Consider the following 12,614-nt stretch of genomic DNA (forward strand, 5'->3'; position numbering starts at 1 on the left):
ATTATAGCAGACTTCAAGCAGGGTGGAATGACAGCTTGTTCCAGAGATAGGTTGAAAATGTGCATTCCCTTATTTGAACAAGAAAACTGAAGACTCAAATCCATTCAGCTGTAAAAGGCTATGACGGTGATCTGACAATCCACCAATTATTTTTGCAGGCTCTGCATTTATACTGATTTAAGAGATTTTTGCACTATGCGATTCAATTTTGAGATTCAACAAAATTATGTCAAAACATTTCTTAAAGTAAAGTAAGTCAAGATACTCAGATAAAGAGTGGAAATTAAACATTTGTAAGACCAATGAATTCTCCAAAAAGTTAATTTAGACTGCGTCGGGGACCGATATTTGCTCATTTGTCATCTGACAAAATATTGGCCCCAAAGGTAGGAACATCCACACTTCCTTTCTTGCCAAAAACGAAAGACGATGTTTTTTAAATTCAACACCATAAGTCATTGTGGAAGATTGCACAGTGTGTGATCTGATTTGCATGCAGTGGATGTGGTTGATATCTTAAAAAGACACCTGTGAATGGGACCCAAATTATGTAGACAGACGGCTCATTTATTAAAGTTTGTAATGGGGTACTCCAGCAAGTTAGCAAACATTAGAGTAAGAGATGTCTTTTGGCATTTTCCTCCCCCTTCTGCTATCTGCATGTTACCGTTTTTAAAGTCCCCATTGCTACGTAAAACAACAACTTCCCTGTAGCAACCTACACACTGAAAATGGCAAATCAGCCTAACCTGGTCACTAACAGGCCGGCAGCTACAACCTTTTCTTTTAATGCCAGGCCTCATCTCCCCCACATCCAAATGCTCTACCAAAACAAGTCCCCCTGACACCATCGCTGCACCTGGGCTTAGAGCTACCCAAGACAATTGTGATTGGTTTTAAGAAATACAAACAAGCCTGAGCATTTTCCCCCTATACCGGAATGATAACGGGTTCAGCCAGACCTTTCTCCACTGCTGGCACAGCACTCGAACGATGTGTGGAGGTCTGGCTAGGCGAGACTACGCAGCAACTAACCTTAACTTTAATACTGGTGCCCCTTCAACATGAAAATGTCCAGTACTGATCTTCTGTTGTTCTAAGATTCTGGACACTTCTTTGTCAAACTCACCATTAACAACGTACCTCAGAAAGAAGTTCAAATAATGGAGCTTTTGATTGCAAATGGAAGAATCACTTTGAAGATAATTACAGTGGGGTAGGTGATTATAACCCATTTCTTTATTAAAGTTACATCGAAAACACATAACATTAATTTACTGGTACTATGTGTGGGTGGCAATATCATCCACTATGTGACAACTAAAGTAATACAAACTGCAGAATAATATTCAATACAAACATATCCGTTTTATGGAGGCTTAGACACTTAACACTCTAAGTGGTCTCAATGGAGAGAGAAAGACGAGTAACTCACTTTGTAGAAGTCCTGATCCTCCACAGTGATTCCACTGACGGCGTAACTGGAGTTGACGAGTTTATCCAGCAGGGTCTTCTTCTCCTCGACACTAATCTGAAATGTTATTGATGAGGGAGATGAATTTCAGTAAAGAGCTGCAAAGGCAGACCTGTGTCAGATTTAATACACTGAAGGTTGAGGCTCATGGAAACCAAACATCATTTATCTGATGAATGCACCGTTTTCCTCCTTGCTTGACAGATTATGTGTTGATGTATTATTAAAAATTAAATAGTTTTTACTTTTTTTTTTATTCACCTCCGTTTTAGGAAACCCAGCTGCTGCAGTGTTTTCCTTAGGCAGGTCTTAAAGACACACTTTTAAGTTAAAAAAAAAAGAAACTAAACACTGTTTTTATACTTTTCTTCAACATATAATCACAATTTAAGGAAACCATAACATTCATGGGTTCTGTTACAGTGAGCCAACAGCTCCATCTAGTGAAATTACAATTGAACACATGTTGCTAATGGAGCTTGTTGGCTTGGGAATATAATGCACAATATTATTCACTGAAATTCACCACTAATACTAATTACTACAGAACCCCACAAAGCCAGAGGAGACACATTCAGCAGAGTACTTTGTCATGAGTAACATTTATAGACATCATTTTTGCTGATAAACTCTAAGCTCCTGTTACTTTTAGCTTGAAGATTAGTATAGAAATGCTTATTCTACAGACGCTTTCAGATAGTGCCCTGTTGGAATCAGTTAAGCATCAGGGAACAGAAATATTGCAGTTTTTAGCTAGAATGAATGTTCTGAGTTATAGTATTTATCTAAAAACTTACTGTGTCATATGCCAGATTATTTCTGTGGAGAAATTCAAGCTTGTGTTTTGGAGGCAGGTCATTGAAGCGGTAGCGGAATAGATCAACTTCCTGTTGTATAAACCACCGTCTCAGGTCCTCCCTTTAAGATACCATTAGATATAGACATGTATTCAGTTGCATTTGAAACTACATCCCTTTCCACAGCATTTTGTTTTTATAGAAACTACTAACTTACGTTTGGCAGTAGGCAAGTCTGAGAATGAAGTGGGAGATGTGGTCCTTTCTTCGTTTCTCATATTCACTTGGTCCACTCTGAATTTTTCTGTCGTCCTGTACGGGTTAATGGAGATACATATTTTATGGAGATATTCGCTTTCATTACTCACAAATATTTCATTACTTTTGTTGAAACAATAAACCACAAGCACAAAAGGAGCACATTGTGCAGCACTAACGCTGATGGATCAAGTGCAGTGTGATGTTACATGGTGACATGTAAGTGGTCTTACGGCGTGATACATGCAAAAGCACTGCTAAACTTCAAAACCATTTTGATGTACGTCACGCTAAACATACTCACAGCATCGGGTCTGTAAGGAAAGTTCAGGTTTTTAAACTCAGCCTCCAGTTTCTTTGCGTACTGCTCTGACAGTTTCACGTAGCTCACTCCTAAATTCTCAATGGTCTTCAACACTGCAGTGGCAATAAAAGAAGACAATATAAATATCGCGTCCTTTTTTTTTAACATGTTTAAAATGTAATTCAGAACAGCAGAGAAAAACACGGCTGCTTACAGACATTTTCTACCAGCATCTTACATTTCAATCTGTCCACAGCGAATGTCTCAAATTCGGAGAGAGAGATGTTTTCAAGAGGAGGCTGCCCATAGAACTGCAGAGCATGTCCATAGAGCTCCGTCTGAGGGTTGATATTGTTTTTCCTTCTTCTGCTTGAAAACTGCATGGTTCCTGATGGAAAGGGAAAACAAGCAAGTTTTCGATAATGCACAATAATGTATCATCAGATAATATGTCACTGGTAGTCACATGTTTAATTGGTGCAACTACAAGTTCTTTATTTGAAGAATACACAGACCGGTGTGTGTCTAAATACTACTTCAGGAAAGTTGAATAAGTTGCACAACTCCTCTCCAACGTACCACGATTTATTGATGTTAATGACGGCCCGAGCTACCTTGCCAGGGTGCTGAGACTGTGTGAATAAAACATGGTGCACTAGAGAAGAATTGTGTGACTGATTAAAAAGGTGCCACTGCCAACAATTAGCAATCCACTGACCCTAATTCGGTCTGACAACTCAAAGGATGCTGCATCCATCTTTACAAAACCAAGCCACATTAAATGACTGCCTCTGTTACTAACTTCATGTGCCCATAACCCAGGCAGCAGATATGGCATCTCCACTAACTTACTGCAAATGTGTTCATACACCACAAATCACCGAAGCCCCACTGTAACAGATTGTGTAAAGCAGAAGAAAGAGATTTAATATACATGCAACAGCAGTTTCTACCTGTCAAAATGTGTTTTTATCTGCAGTAACTTGGCTAGAAAGCTGCTTTCACTAAACGCAGGAAGGTATAAGTGGATTCAGGGATTAATGATGTTACAGTAGGTCCTGCTTTCTCTTTAAAACCAACTGCACCCTGGTGGAGACTTAATTAAAGCCACAAACAGAGACCCTTTACTGAAGTTAACAAGACTGTAGCCTATAATAGCCTTTTTATAGTCAACACATCCCAAACACAGGATAGCTAACGTTACTTCTACGTGGTGGAAGAGGCGAGCTAACAGTAAACTAAAACTAAAACAACCTCGGCAACTTCTCACACGATAAACCACACATAAGGCGACTGGAACGGCATTTAAATGCTTATATTTTCGTTATATTACCGATTAGACGATGGAGCCGCTCGTCCTTAACTCAATCCCGCCAAACAAAGTGGGTTGTTCAACAAACGCGGGTAAACGATGACGTTTCTAGACAAATCAGGAAGAGAAACTCCGTCGTAGCGGGTGTGCGCTCGTTTAGTTGTTCCGCCCGTCCCGCCTTAACGCTATCGTTGATGCTTACCTCTATGGAAATATAATAAAGGAAATACCCTACCCCCTTTTTTATAGTGAATATAAACCAGTTGTATAGCTGAAGAATTTAACACTTGAAATATATAAACAGTGGTTATACATTGAGTATTTTCTTGATGTAGGAATTGCGGGTGCGACTGTACAACATAACAAACGCACCCGGAACTAGTGGGTTTACACTTAGACTGAAATGTTATATATATTTTTTTTTCCCCTCTCTAGAATAGACTATTAATAAGCAGAACGTTTTAGGATCCGTGTATTAATGAATTAATAGAAACTTTAAAAAATTGTGTACAGTGTTAAAACATAAGAACTACAAAAATGTCTACCGACAGTGCCGCGTTCCTCCGGAACTGAATCAGCCAATAGCAAGTCTCCAAACAGGACACGTCAGAGCTGCGTCACATCAGTCGCACAATCTGTTTTATGCATTAAGAGCATTTTGTAACTAATTTACATGCTTAAATATCTTATGGAAAAGTTTACCTATGATTTATATTGTTCATTTTTTTTATATAATCAATTATTAATTCATTGTTATAAAAGCTAAGATATTTTATGTGTAGTGATAGACAGATTATCTGGCATGTTGAGATTAACTCAACCTTAAAGGTCGTGAAAAGGTTGTCTGATCTAACATATTATGGGTTTTCTTCACTTTGTGTTGGACCTTGCAGGTGAAGTGTTGAGTCAAGATGTAAGGGTCAATACATTTTGTTCTTATATTGCACGTTTAATTGTTCCAGTTTTTCCAAAACCAAGAACTAAGCCTCAAATAGATCAAATTAAACTATAATTTAGTATTTTGTAGTGCAGAGGATGGATGTTTGTGATAGTTGTTGGTCGTTTTACGTTGTATTTTACTTTACTTGTATTTATTATTATATTATATATATAATATATTATATACTAATTATTTACTGTCAATTAGCCACACTGCAGCTCTAAACCAGTTGGTGACCATAATGTGCCATTTTTGTTGTTTGGTAACCGACAAAAAAAACCCAAGAAGCAGAAAATTAAGCAGTAGAAGCAGAAAACGAAGCAGTAGAAGCAGAAAACGAAGCAGTAGAAACAGAAAACGAAGCAGTAGAAGCAGAAACGAAGCCAGTAAACGAAGCCGGTAGAGCAGAAAACGAAGCAGTAGAAGCAGTAGAAACCAGAAACACCGAAGCGGTAAGCAGAAACGCAAGCAGTAGAACAGAAAACGAAGCAGTAAAGCAGAAAACGAAGCAGTAAGAAGCAGTAGAAGCAGAAACGACAGCGGTGAGCAGAAAACGAAAGCCAGTAGAAGCAGTAGAAACAGAAAACGAAGCGGTAGAGCAGAAAACGAAGCAGTAGAACAGAAAACGAAGCGGGTTAGAAGCAGAAAACGAAGCAGTAGATGCATAAAGCAGAAAACGAAACGGTAGAAGCAGAAAACGAAGCAGAGAAGCAGTAGAAACAGAAAACGAAGCGGTAGAGCAGAAAAACGACAAAGCAGTAGAAGCAGAAAACGAAGCAGTAGAAGCAGAAAACGAAGCAGTAGAAGCAGAAAACGAAGCAGTAGAAGCGGTAGAAGCAGAAAACGAAGCAGTAGAAGCAGAAGACGTAACTCTCTTGCATCGCGCACTCTTTGGCTCTGCTGCCTAGCAACAAACATTAGCGAGCTAGCCAGTTGCCTCGTTAGCGACCCTCATGCGCAGCGTCGTTAGCTGGAGCTTGCGGACAGACAGCAAGTCACAGTCTCACCCCGTTAATGTCACCTCGTTTACTCCGCTGTCGACGTTAATTCAACCTTCATCTGCCGCGTTGAAGCGGAGCACATTCGGCCTATGCAGTCACCAGCTAGATACAACTAACAGGCGGAGAGGAAGGTCCCTTTTCTCTCTCTTTCTCTCTCTCTTTCTCTCTCTCTTTCTCTCTGAAAAGTGGCTAACCTTAGCTAAGTAACCTTAGCAGCAACGAGAAGAGAAGAGGGAGGCTGGAGATATGTGATTGTGGGTTAGCTGGCTGCTTAGCTCATCTAATGCTGGCGGACACTGGGTGAGTTGAAACCTCATTTTTTTTTTTTTCCAGGTAAGAAAATTGCCCACTGTGTTGGGGGTTTTTTCTAGCACTTCATCCTTCCTCACCAGCTCAGTTTCCTCCAGTCAGCTGCTTGGTACCTGGAGAGCCTCCTGCCAGCTGTTCAACAGGTCACATCTGCACCGAGGCGAGGCACTCACATTTAAAGGGAGTAAAGCAGGCAGGAAAAGTTCACTGGATATTCAATAACCCCTCGCAGACTTTGGACGATAATACCCGCAGCAGCAGAAATGAGCAGTTGTTCTTTATAAGTGTGTTTAATCTGTGTGCCCTGTGTTGTAGGCTTTAACTGTGGCCCGCCTCGAGGCCCGGGCCAAAGTATCGGTGAGTCTGAAGATGACTCACTGTCGAGGAGGAGACATGCACACTGAAGAAAGTTCATTTATATGTGCGGTGTTACGACACCCTGCTGCCCTGCTGCGTGAAAGATTCTCATGCCTTTTTAAAAAAATGTGTGTAGATGAAAAAATAGGTCAAGATGAAATTAATAACGCAGAATTTAGATGGAAGAGTTGTCTGTGCGGGGACGAAAACTGACCTGGAGTCGGTGATAATGGAGAAATGATTGCGGTACTTTGTATTGTTAGATTGTGTCCCACACTATGTGTAGAAAATTCACGATTACAGTGATAGACAATAAATGATCATTACTAATGGATTGCCCGCTCTTATTATTGGTGTTAACTGCATAATATTGGGGATTTGTTTTTCAGTTATTGGACTTTTTTTTAAGACTAGTGGTCAACAAATGTCACAGTAACAGCTTGTGGAGAGTGCACAAGCAACTACCATCCACTTTGACTCACTTTGACACCCTAAAACACATTTTTAATTTAAAAAAACACATCTAGAAATGAGTACACAGAGAGAAAGGGAACTGCAGATGTGTAACTTAGTTTATAAATCAACGCTGGGAGGAAGAATCGGGTCTTGAGTCCTCACTTAACATGAGATGGATCCATGTAAGAGATTGCCGAGGTGAAATCTAATCTCAGGTGTTCACTTTGTTGTAAACTGAGAAGAGTTCAAACAAAAGAGAGACGCCGGTTTATTTTCAAGCCACGTTTTCCCTGCGTGTTTGTAACAACTGCTGCGTCACACAGCTCAATTATAGCTGATGAATAATGTCTTCTACCGAAACACATATTGTGACTCAAATTCAGACTGTTGGACGCCACAGTCACACAGTCGGTTGTCCACCGGGAACAGCTTTCCCACAGTATGTTGTTTAGCATTGCGCTCAGCAGCTCCACACATACAACTGAGGAAGAGTTGCCAGTTGCTATGTGGAGTCTGCTGCGCTCGCTGCTAATGGAAGAATAAACACATTGCACAGTCGCTCCGAACAAGTTCCTGGTAAAGATTTACAACGGTTAGGTCAATGTTAGCACACGTAATAGTTTAAAGACATTGTGTGTGTGTTAAGCACTTTACCAGAGTGCACTCTGTCCCCGGTTAAATGCTTGTGGGAACGTTTAGTGCTCAAAGCAATTACATTTCAGATGTGACAAGCCGTTGCTTCTGGGCTCTTGTAATGTGGATTCTGTTGTTATTTTTGACTGAATAGAAAAAAAAGATGAATCAATAAGAAAAACAAACATTTGTTGCCCCTCCAGGAGCTTCACAAATAGTTGATATAATATATAAGGTACATATTCTGTGTACTGGTTGGTTTTATGCCAGATCAGACTGGTTTGTGCGCTAATACGTCATTTAATAAAAGTTGACCAACTTGATCTACTCAATTCAATCAGAACTACTTTTAGGTGGGAAAGGTCCTAAGCTAGGATGCTTCAAAACAGACAGCATGTTACCATTATTCTGTCACATATTAGTGTCATAGAGAGATCAGCTCAGTGTTTTGATGTTTGAGCACACGTTTTGTAGGTGCACTGTTCTCATCTGTGTCTCAGTGTCTCCAGTTGCTTTCGGTTGGTGTCTAATAAAAGCTGAAGCATCTCCATTAAAGGAAATTGTTTGATTGTAACTGTTTAATTGTTTGATTATTGAGTAAAGAGGGGTCACATTGGAATACAAGCTACGTTTTCTGTGTCTGAATAGAAAATTAGAGTTGCATCGAATATTTCTTCACCAACAGACGACAGAAAATTGTTTCTAAATCAAACTTTATCAACTTTGGTACAGCAAATCAACTTGATAACGAACCATTACAAAGTAACCAACTTGAAGTTGAGTATATTTGCTGAACTACTAGAAGATAACTCACTGACCTGTTCATTCACAAGAGCATATTTGAGTTGCACTGCTGATGTTTCTGCTGGCTGTGTTTTACTTACTACCTAAACGTGTCCCACATCCATGTTCTGTTTACACATTCAGGTGGTATCTGTGTACTGAAACTACCCAGGCGGAGTGGAACTGAGAAACACAGCCAGACATCGCCACCATGTTGGAGGAAGACATGGAAGTGGCCATCAAGGTGGTCGTGGTTGGCAACGGAGCCGTCGGCAAGTCCAGTATGATCCAGCGTTACTGCAAGGGCATCTTCACTAAGGACTACAAGAAGACCATCGGAGTGGACTTCCTGGAAAGACAGATACTGTGAGCAACTTGTTTCACAATTCTTCAACTGACGAATCATTAATTCCTCTGGTGTATATGTGTATTACTCTTATTAAGACATTAAAAAAACGGTGTGCTGGGTAGGATATTGTTATGCCGACTGTAGAGAATTGACGAACTCATTTTTTGACCCGCTCAATGTTTTAGCGTGAACGACGAAGATGTTCGACTAATGCTGTGGGACACCGCCGGGCAGGAGGAGTTTGACGCTATTACCAAGGCCTACTACCGCGGTAAGACCCCTCCCTCTGTGACGAAGTATAGCACCGCTGCTCGGGGTCACTGACCTCCCCGTTGCTGAGGTTAAGCTTTATTTGTCACAGATTTTATGGTAGACTGGCAACGCGGCATTAAACCAAAGCACGTGTGAATCTCCAGCACAGGCCGTTCTGGAGCTGACCCGCTGTTTTTACAGTACCAATTATGTGTCATATTGTTTTATCAGAACAGATTAAATCATGTTTAAAGGGGCGAACTGCTTGAAAACGTGACCTGTTGGTATGCCGTCTTGCATTCCAGGCGCCCAAGCATGTGTGCTAGTCTTCTCCACCACAGACAGGGAGTCGTTTCAGGCTATTGACAGCTGGAGGGAGAAGGTGGAGGCAGAGGTCGGAGATATTCCCACCGTTCTAGTGCAGAACAAAATTGACTTGCTAGAAGAGACTGTTATAAAAAAGTAAGTAATCGTTTCTTTTATGCAAAAATCACTGAATGAATTAAGGACAAATAGTAATGACTGTGAATTGTAATTAAAGCAATAGAACTTGCCATGAATGAAGACGTTTTGTATTTTTTTTTGCTTGCATTGCAGCGAGGAGGCAGAAGCTTTGGCTAAAAGGCTGAAGCTGAGATTTTATCGAGCTTCAGTAAAAGAGGACCTTAATGTCAATGAAGGTGGGTTACTGAAGCTGGTCTAATGCAAATGAAGCAGTCTCATTCTGCCCGTTACACCCGTCACATTTCTGCTCGTTCTCTCTTTTTAGTTTTTAAGTACTTAGCTGAGAAGTATCTTCAGAGACTCAAGCAGCAAACCGCAGAGGAGACGGAGGTGGTCCACACAACAAGCAATAAAATAGGTAAGGACTCTTTCCGTACATCAGCTTTTTAGATTTCATTTTTTAAGTTTTGTTTAAGTGACGCCACTCAAATAAATTGTGTTTTTCCAAAGGTGTTTTTAATACCACAAGTAGTAATGTCTGCAACCAGAGCTCCAGCAACGGCAGAGAAATCATCACTTTGCGACCTAACAAACAAAGGACCAAGAAGAGTAAAAATCCTTTTGGAAGCTGCAGCCTGCTCTAGATAACATCATTGCATTTTAGTGACTGACTATTGTTTCTGAGACTAGAGTGATCATTGTTGTATTCTGTGGAGGTAGCCACATTTAGAGACCAAAGCCCACACAGACTGGGAAAATACTACTCCATACTACTTTAATGACCCGACGCTCAATCTGAATCCTAAGTTGTTTCCCTACATTGATGGTTGGATTTCCCTTTGATTCAGCCTTGGATCTCCATCAATGTGCACAAAAGCTGTCAATGTTCGTCCACTCTCGGGTCCCCCTTGTGGTTGCCTTACGTAACAGCAACAGCTGCGGCTCCAGTGCATGTGCAGTTTGTTGTGTCATGAGATGATTTTTACACCCACTCCTGTTTTTGACATTTCAACTGTGCAATCTGTTTGCATGTATTGTAGAAGATACACAGATTATTTTGTACCATATTTTTCTAACTGTCAACAGAATATGGTTCAAACTATACTGTTTATCATGGACAAAACACCTACCGAATCCAGAGGTAATTCTCTGCGCAGAAGTATTTTTGTACGAAACAGTGTTGAGTGATATTTTCTCTGAAGTGTTGACATAGTGCCAAATTTCCTCTTTTTGAGCTGTAGTGAGATATTAATAATTCAGTGATATGGAAGTAACATGAAATTAGTAGAATGTGCTCCTATGTATAACCAAATATCAATAACTATTTACACAAAATAGTCCTCTTTATGTCAGCTTACACTTTTTTACGGATTTGTTAACCAAATTGTAAAATTTTCACAAAGTCTAGGACTCTGTGCGAAACACGAGAGGAATTAATGATTCGTCGTATCTCGAGTCACAATCAGTTACAGCATTATGTTTGGATTTCACTTGTTTCCATTTTATTTAACTGTACTTGTCTTTAACTTTGGTACAGCTTTGAGTAACGATCGATCAGACCCTTCTAACATTTTAAACACTAAACATGGTACAAGATTTTAGTTTTTGCTTCTTATGTGTGTTTGGCTTCTGTAGTATCTAATCGGTTTGTATTGTGTAAATGTCATTCTGCTCCTTTTTGATGGAGGGAAACGAGGAGAAGAAGTGGGATGAGAAAGTTGAAAAGACTAAATGCTCACTGCTCAGTGGTGTCTGTCTCTGTGGTATGGATCCTAAAGCTGACTCTAAGGACCGGATGTTTTGCTTGTGCGTGCCTGAATATGCAAGGAAATGAGTTTTCCTCTCACTACATGAGGGTACTCCAAAAAAAGATCTCCCAAACTAATACAGCTAGCTGTGAATTGTATGTTACTGCCTTGTCTGCCTAAAGCCTTTTAATTTTTATTCTGAAACTCATTTTCTGAACGACACCGGTTTACCAAGCACAAAGAAATATGTGGTCATGTGGAAAAATTAGATTTCCTTATAAATAATTAAGATAAGTATTTTACATGGAATTAGAATACGTAGGACATCTGGGAATACGTGTGCATGCACATTTTTGTCATTTAAAAACATTTTTATAATCTCAGATCTCTCTTAGAAGCTTTTTTCCAGATTCAAATGAACTACATTAAGTTCAGACAAGACTGAATTCATTCCACTTATACCATTGTTACTAAGATTGTGTCACATTTCAAGCTTTCTCATTTGTTTGTATGTAAACAGTGGTGTTTTTAAAAAAAAGAAAGTGTGGCATAACTGTGATGCATGCAAAGCCTTTTTTTTCCACATCAGTGAATGTCCAACCGTGGTTGCAATGCCACAATGCCTTGTCCACGTTTACATTCCCCCCCATCGACCACCAGTAAGCATTTTGATCCCCACTCTTGCTGTTTGTTTCAAATTGCCTGCACAGTAAATCTGTAAATAATTATTTCTCAAACTATCTCTTATTTGTAACGTTGTGTTTACTTTGCCTCTTTGCTTTTTGACTGAATGGATTTAGCGCACTTTATCAAGAAGATGGCATATAATCTTAAAGAACCATAAGTTAAAACTAACCATACTTATGTGCTGTCACTCAGGTGTTGTAATAATTTTTGTGTCTTACTGTTACTCTTCTTTTTCACACATGACTTCATAAACCTATTTCACACATTTAGATAGACAAACCAACATAATGTATGCTTTCAGTCTGACAAAAACAACACTTTGTTGGATTTTTTTGTTTTAACAGTTAAAAATGTATCACAACTTGAAGCGTGCTACACAACCGTGCACCTGATGTTATGTTTGTGGGGGGGAAGTTGATGGTAATCTGACATAAATAAAACTTTACTTTTTTCTTGGGCATCCAGTGTGTAATTTCAACTGACAATACTCTTCTACTTCGCTACAATCTT

At 39.7% G+C, this 12,614-nt stretch overlaps 2 protein-coding genes across 3 annotated transcripts in view; one reads left to right on the plus strand and one right to left on the minus strand.

Moving 5' to 3' along the window:
* The window catches only part of prim2 (DNA primase subunit 2), a 21,971-nt gene extending 17,717 nt beyond the window's left edge, over positions 1 to 4,254 (minus strand). The window contains exons 1-6 of one of the 2 annotated variants that reach the window (XM_035663570.1): positions 4,167 to 4,254; positions 3,072 to 3,221; positions 2,834 to 2,946; positions 2,489 to 2,583; positions 2,272 to 2,392; positions 1,436 to 1,531 (exon numbers count right to left, since the gene is read on the minus strand). In XM_035663570.1, the coding sequence (XP_035519463.1) occupies positions 1,436 to 1,531; positions 2,272 to 2,392; positions 2,489 to 2,583; positions 2,834 to 2,946; positions 3,072 to 3,216 (570 nt within the window). In that variant the 5' untranslated portion in view covers positions 3,217 to 3,221; positions 4,167 to 4,254. Of the gene's footprint in view, positions 1 to 1,435; positions 1,532 to 2,271; positions 2,393 to 2,488; positions 2,584 to 2,833; positions 2,947 to 3,071; positions 3,222 to 3,685; positions 3,743 to 4,166 lie in introns of those variants that run through there. The other variant, XM_035663571.1, reaches the window with a different exon arrangement.
* Positions 4,255 to 5,993: 1,739 nt separating this feature from the next.
* Positions 5,994 to 12,564, plus strand: rab23 (RAB23, member RAS oncogene family). Its single transcript, XM_035663572.1, has 7 exons — positions 5,994 to 6,386; positions 8,769 to 8,990; positions 9,159 to 9,244; positions 9,531 to 9,687; positions 9,823 to 9,905; positions 9,995 to 10,087; positions 10,180 to 12,564. Exons 2-7 carry the CDS (start codon positions 8,836 to 8,838, stop codon positions 10,311 to 10,313), a joined length of 708 nt encoding a protein of 235 aa, XP_035519465.1. The 5' UTR covers positions 5,994 to 6,386; positions 8,769 to 8,835; the 3' UTR covers positions 10,314 to 12,564.
* Positions 12,565 to 12,614: the final 50 nt, after the last annotated feature.

The sequence above is a fragment of the Morone saxatilis genome, unplaced genomic scaffold (assembly GCF_004916995.1).
Source record: "Morone saxatilis isolate NCDOM2014 unplaced genomic scaffold, NCSU_SB_2.0 Contig19, whole genome shotgun sequence".
NCBI classification, from domain to species: Eukaryota; Metazoa; Chordata; class Actinopteri; family Moronidae; genus Morone; species Morone saxatilis.

Excerpts from the sequence above, each read along its gene's own strand:
- rab23 (XM_035663572.1), top strand. The coding sequence starts at position 8,836 with ATGTTGGAGGAAGACATGGAAGTGGCCATCAAGGTGGTCGTGGTTGGC. Across the intron at positions 9,688-9,822 it reads GAAGAGACTGTTATAAAAAA|CGAGGAGGCAGAAGCTTTGG; the intron begins GTAAGTAATCGT and ends CTTGCATTGCAG. Across the intron at positions 9,906-9,994 it reads GGACCTTAATGTCAATGAAG|TTTTTAAGTACTTAGCTGAG; the intron begins GTGGGTTACTGA and ends CTCTCTTTTTAG.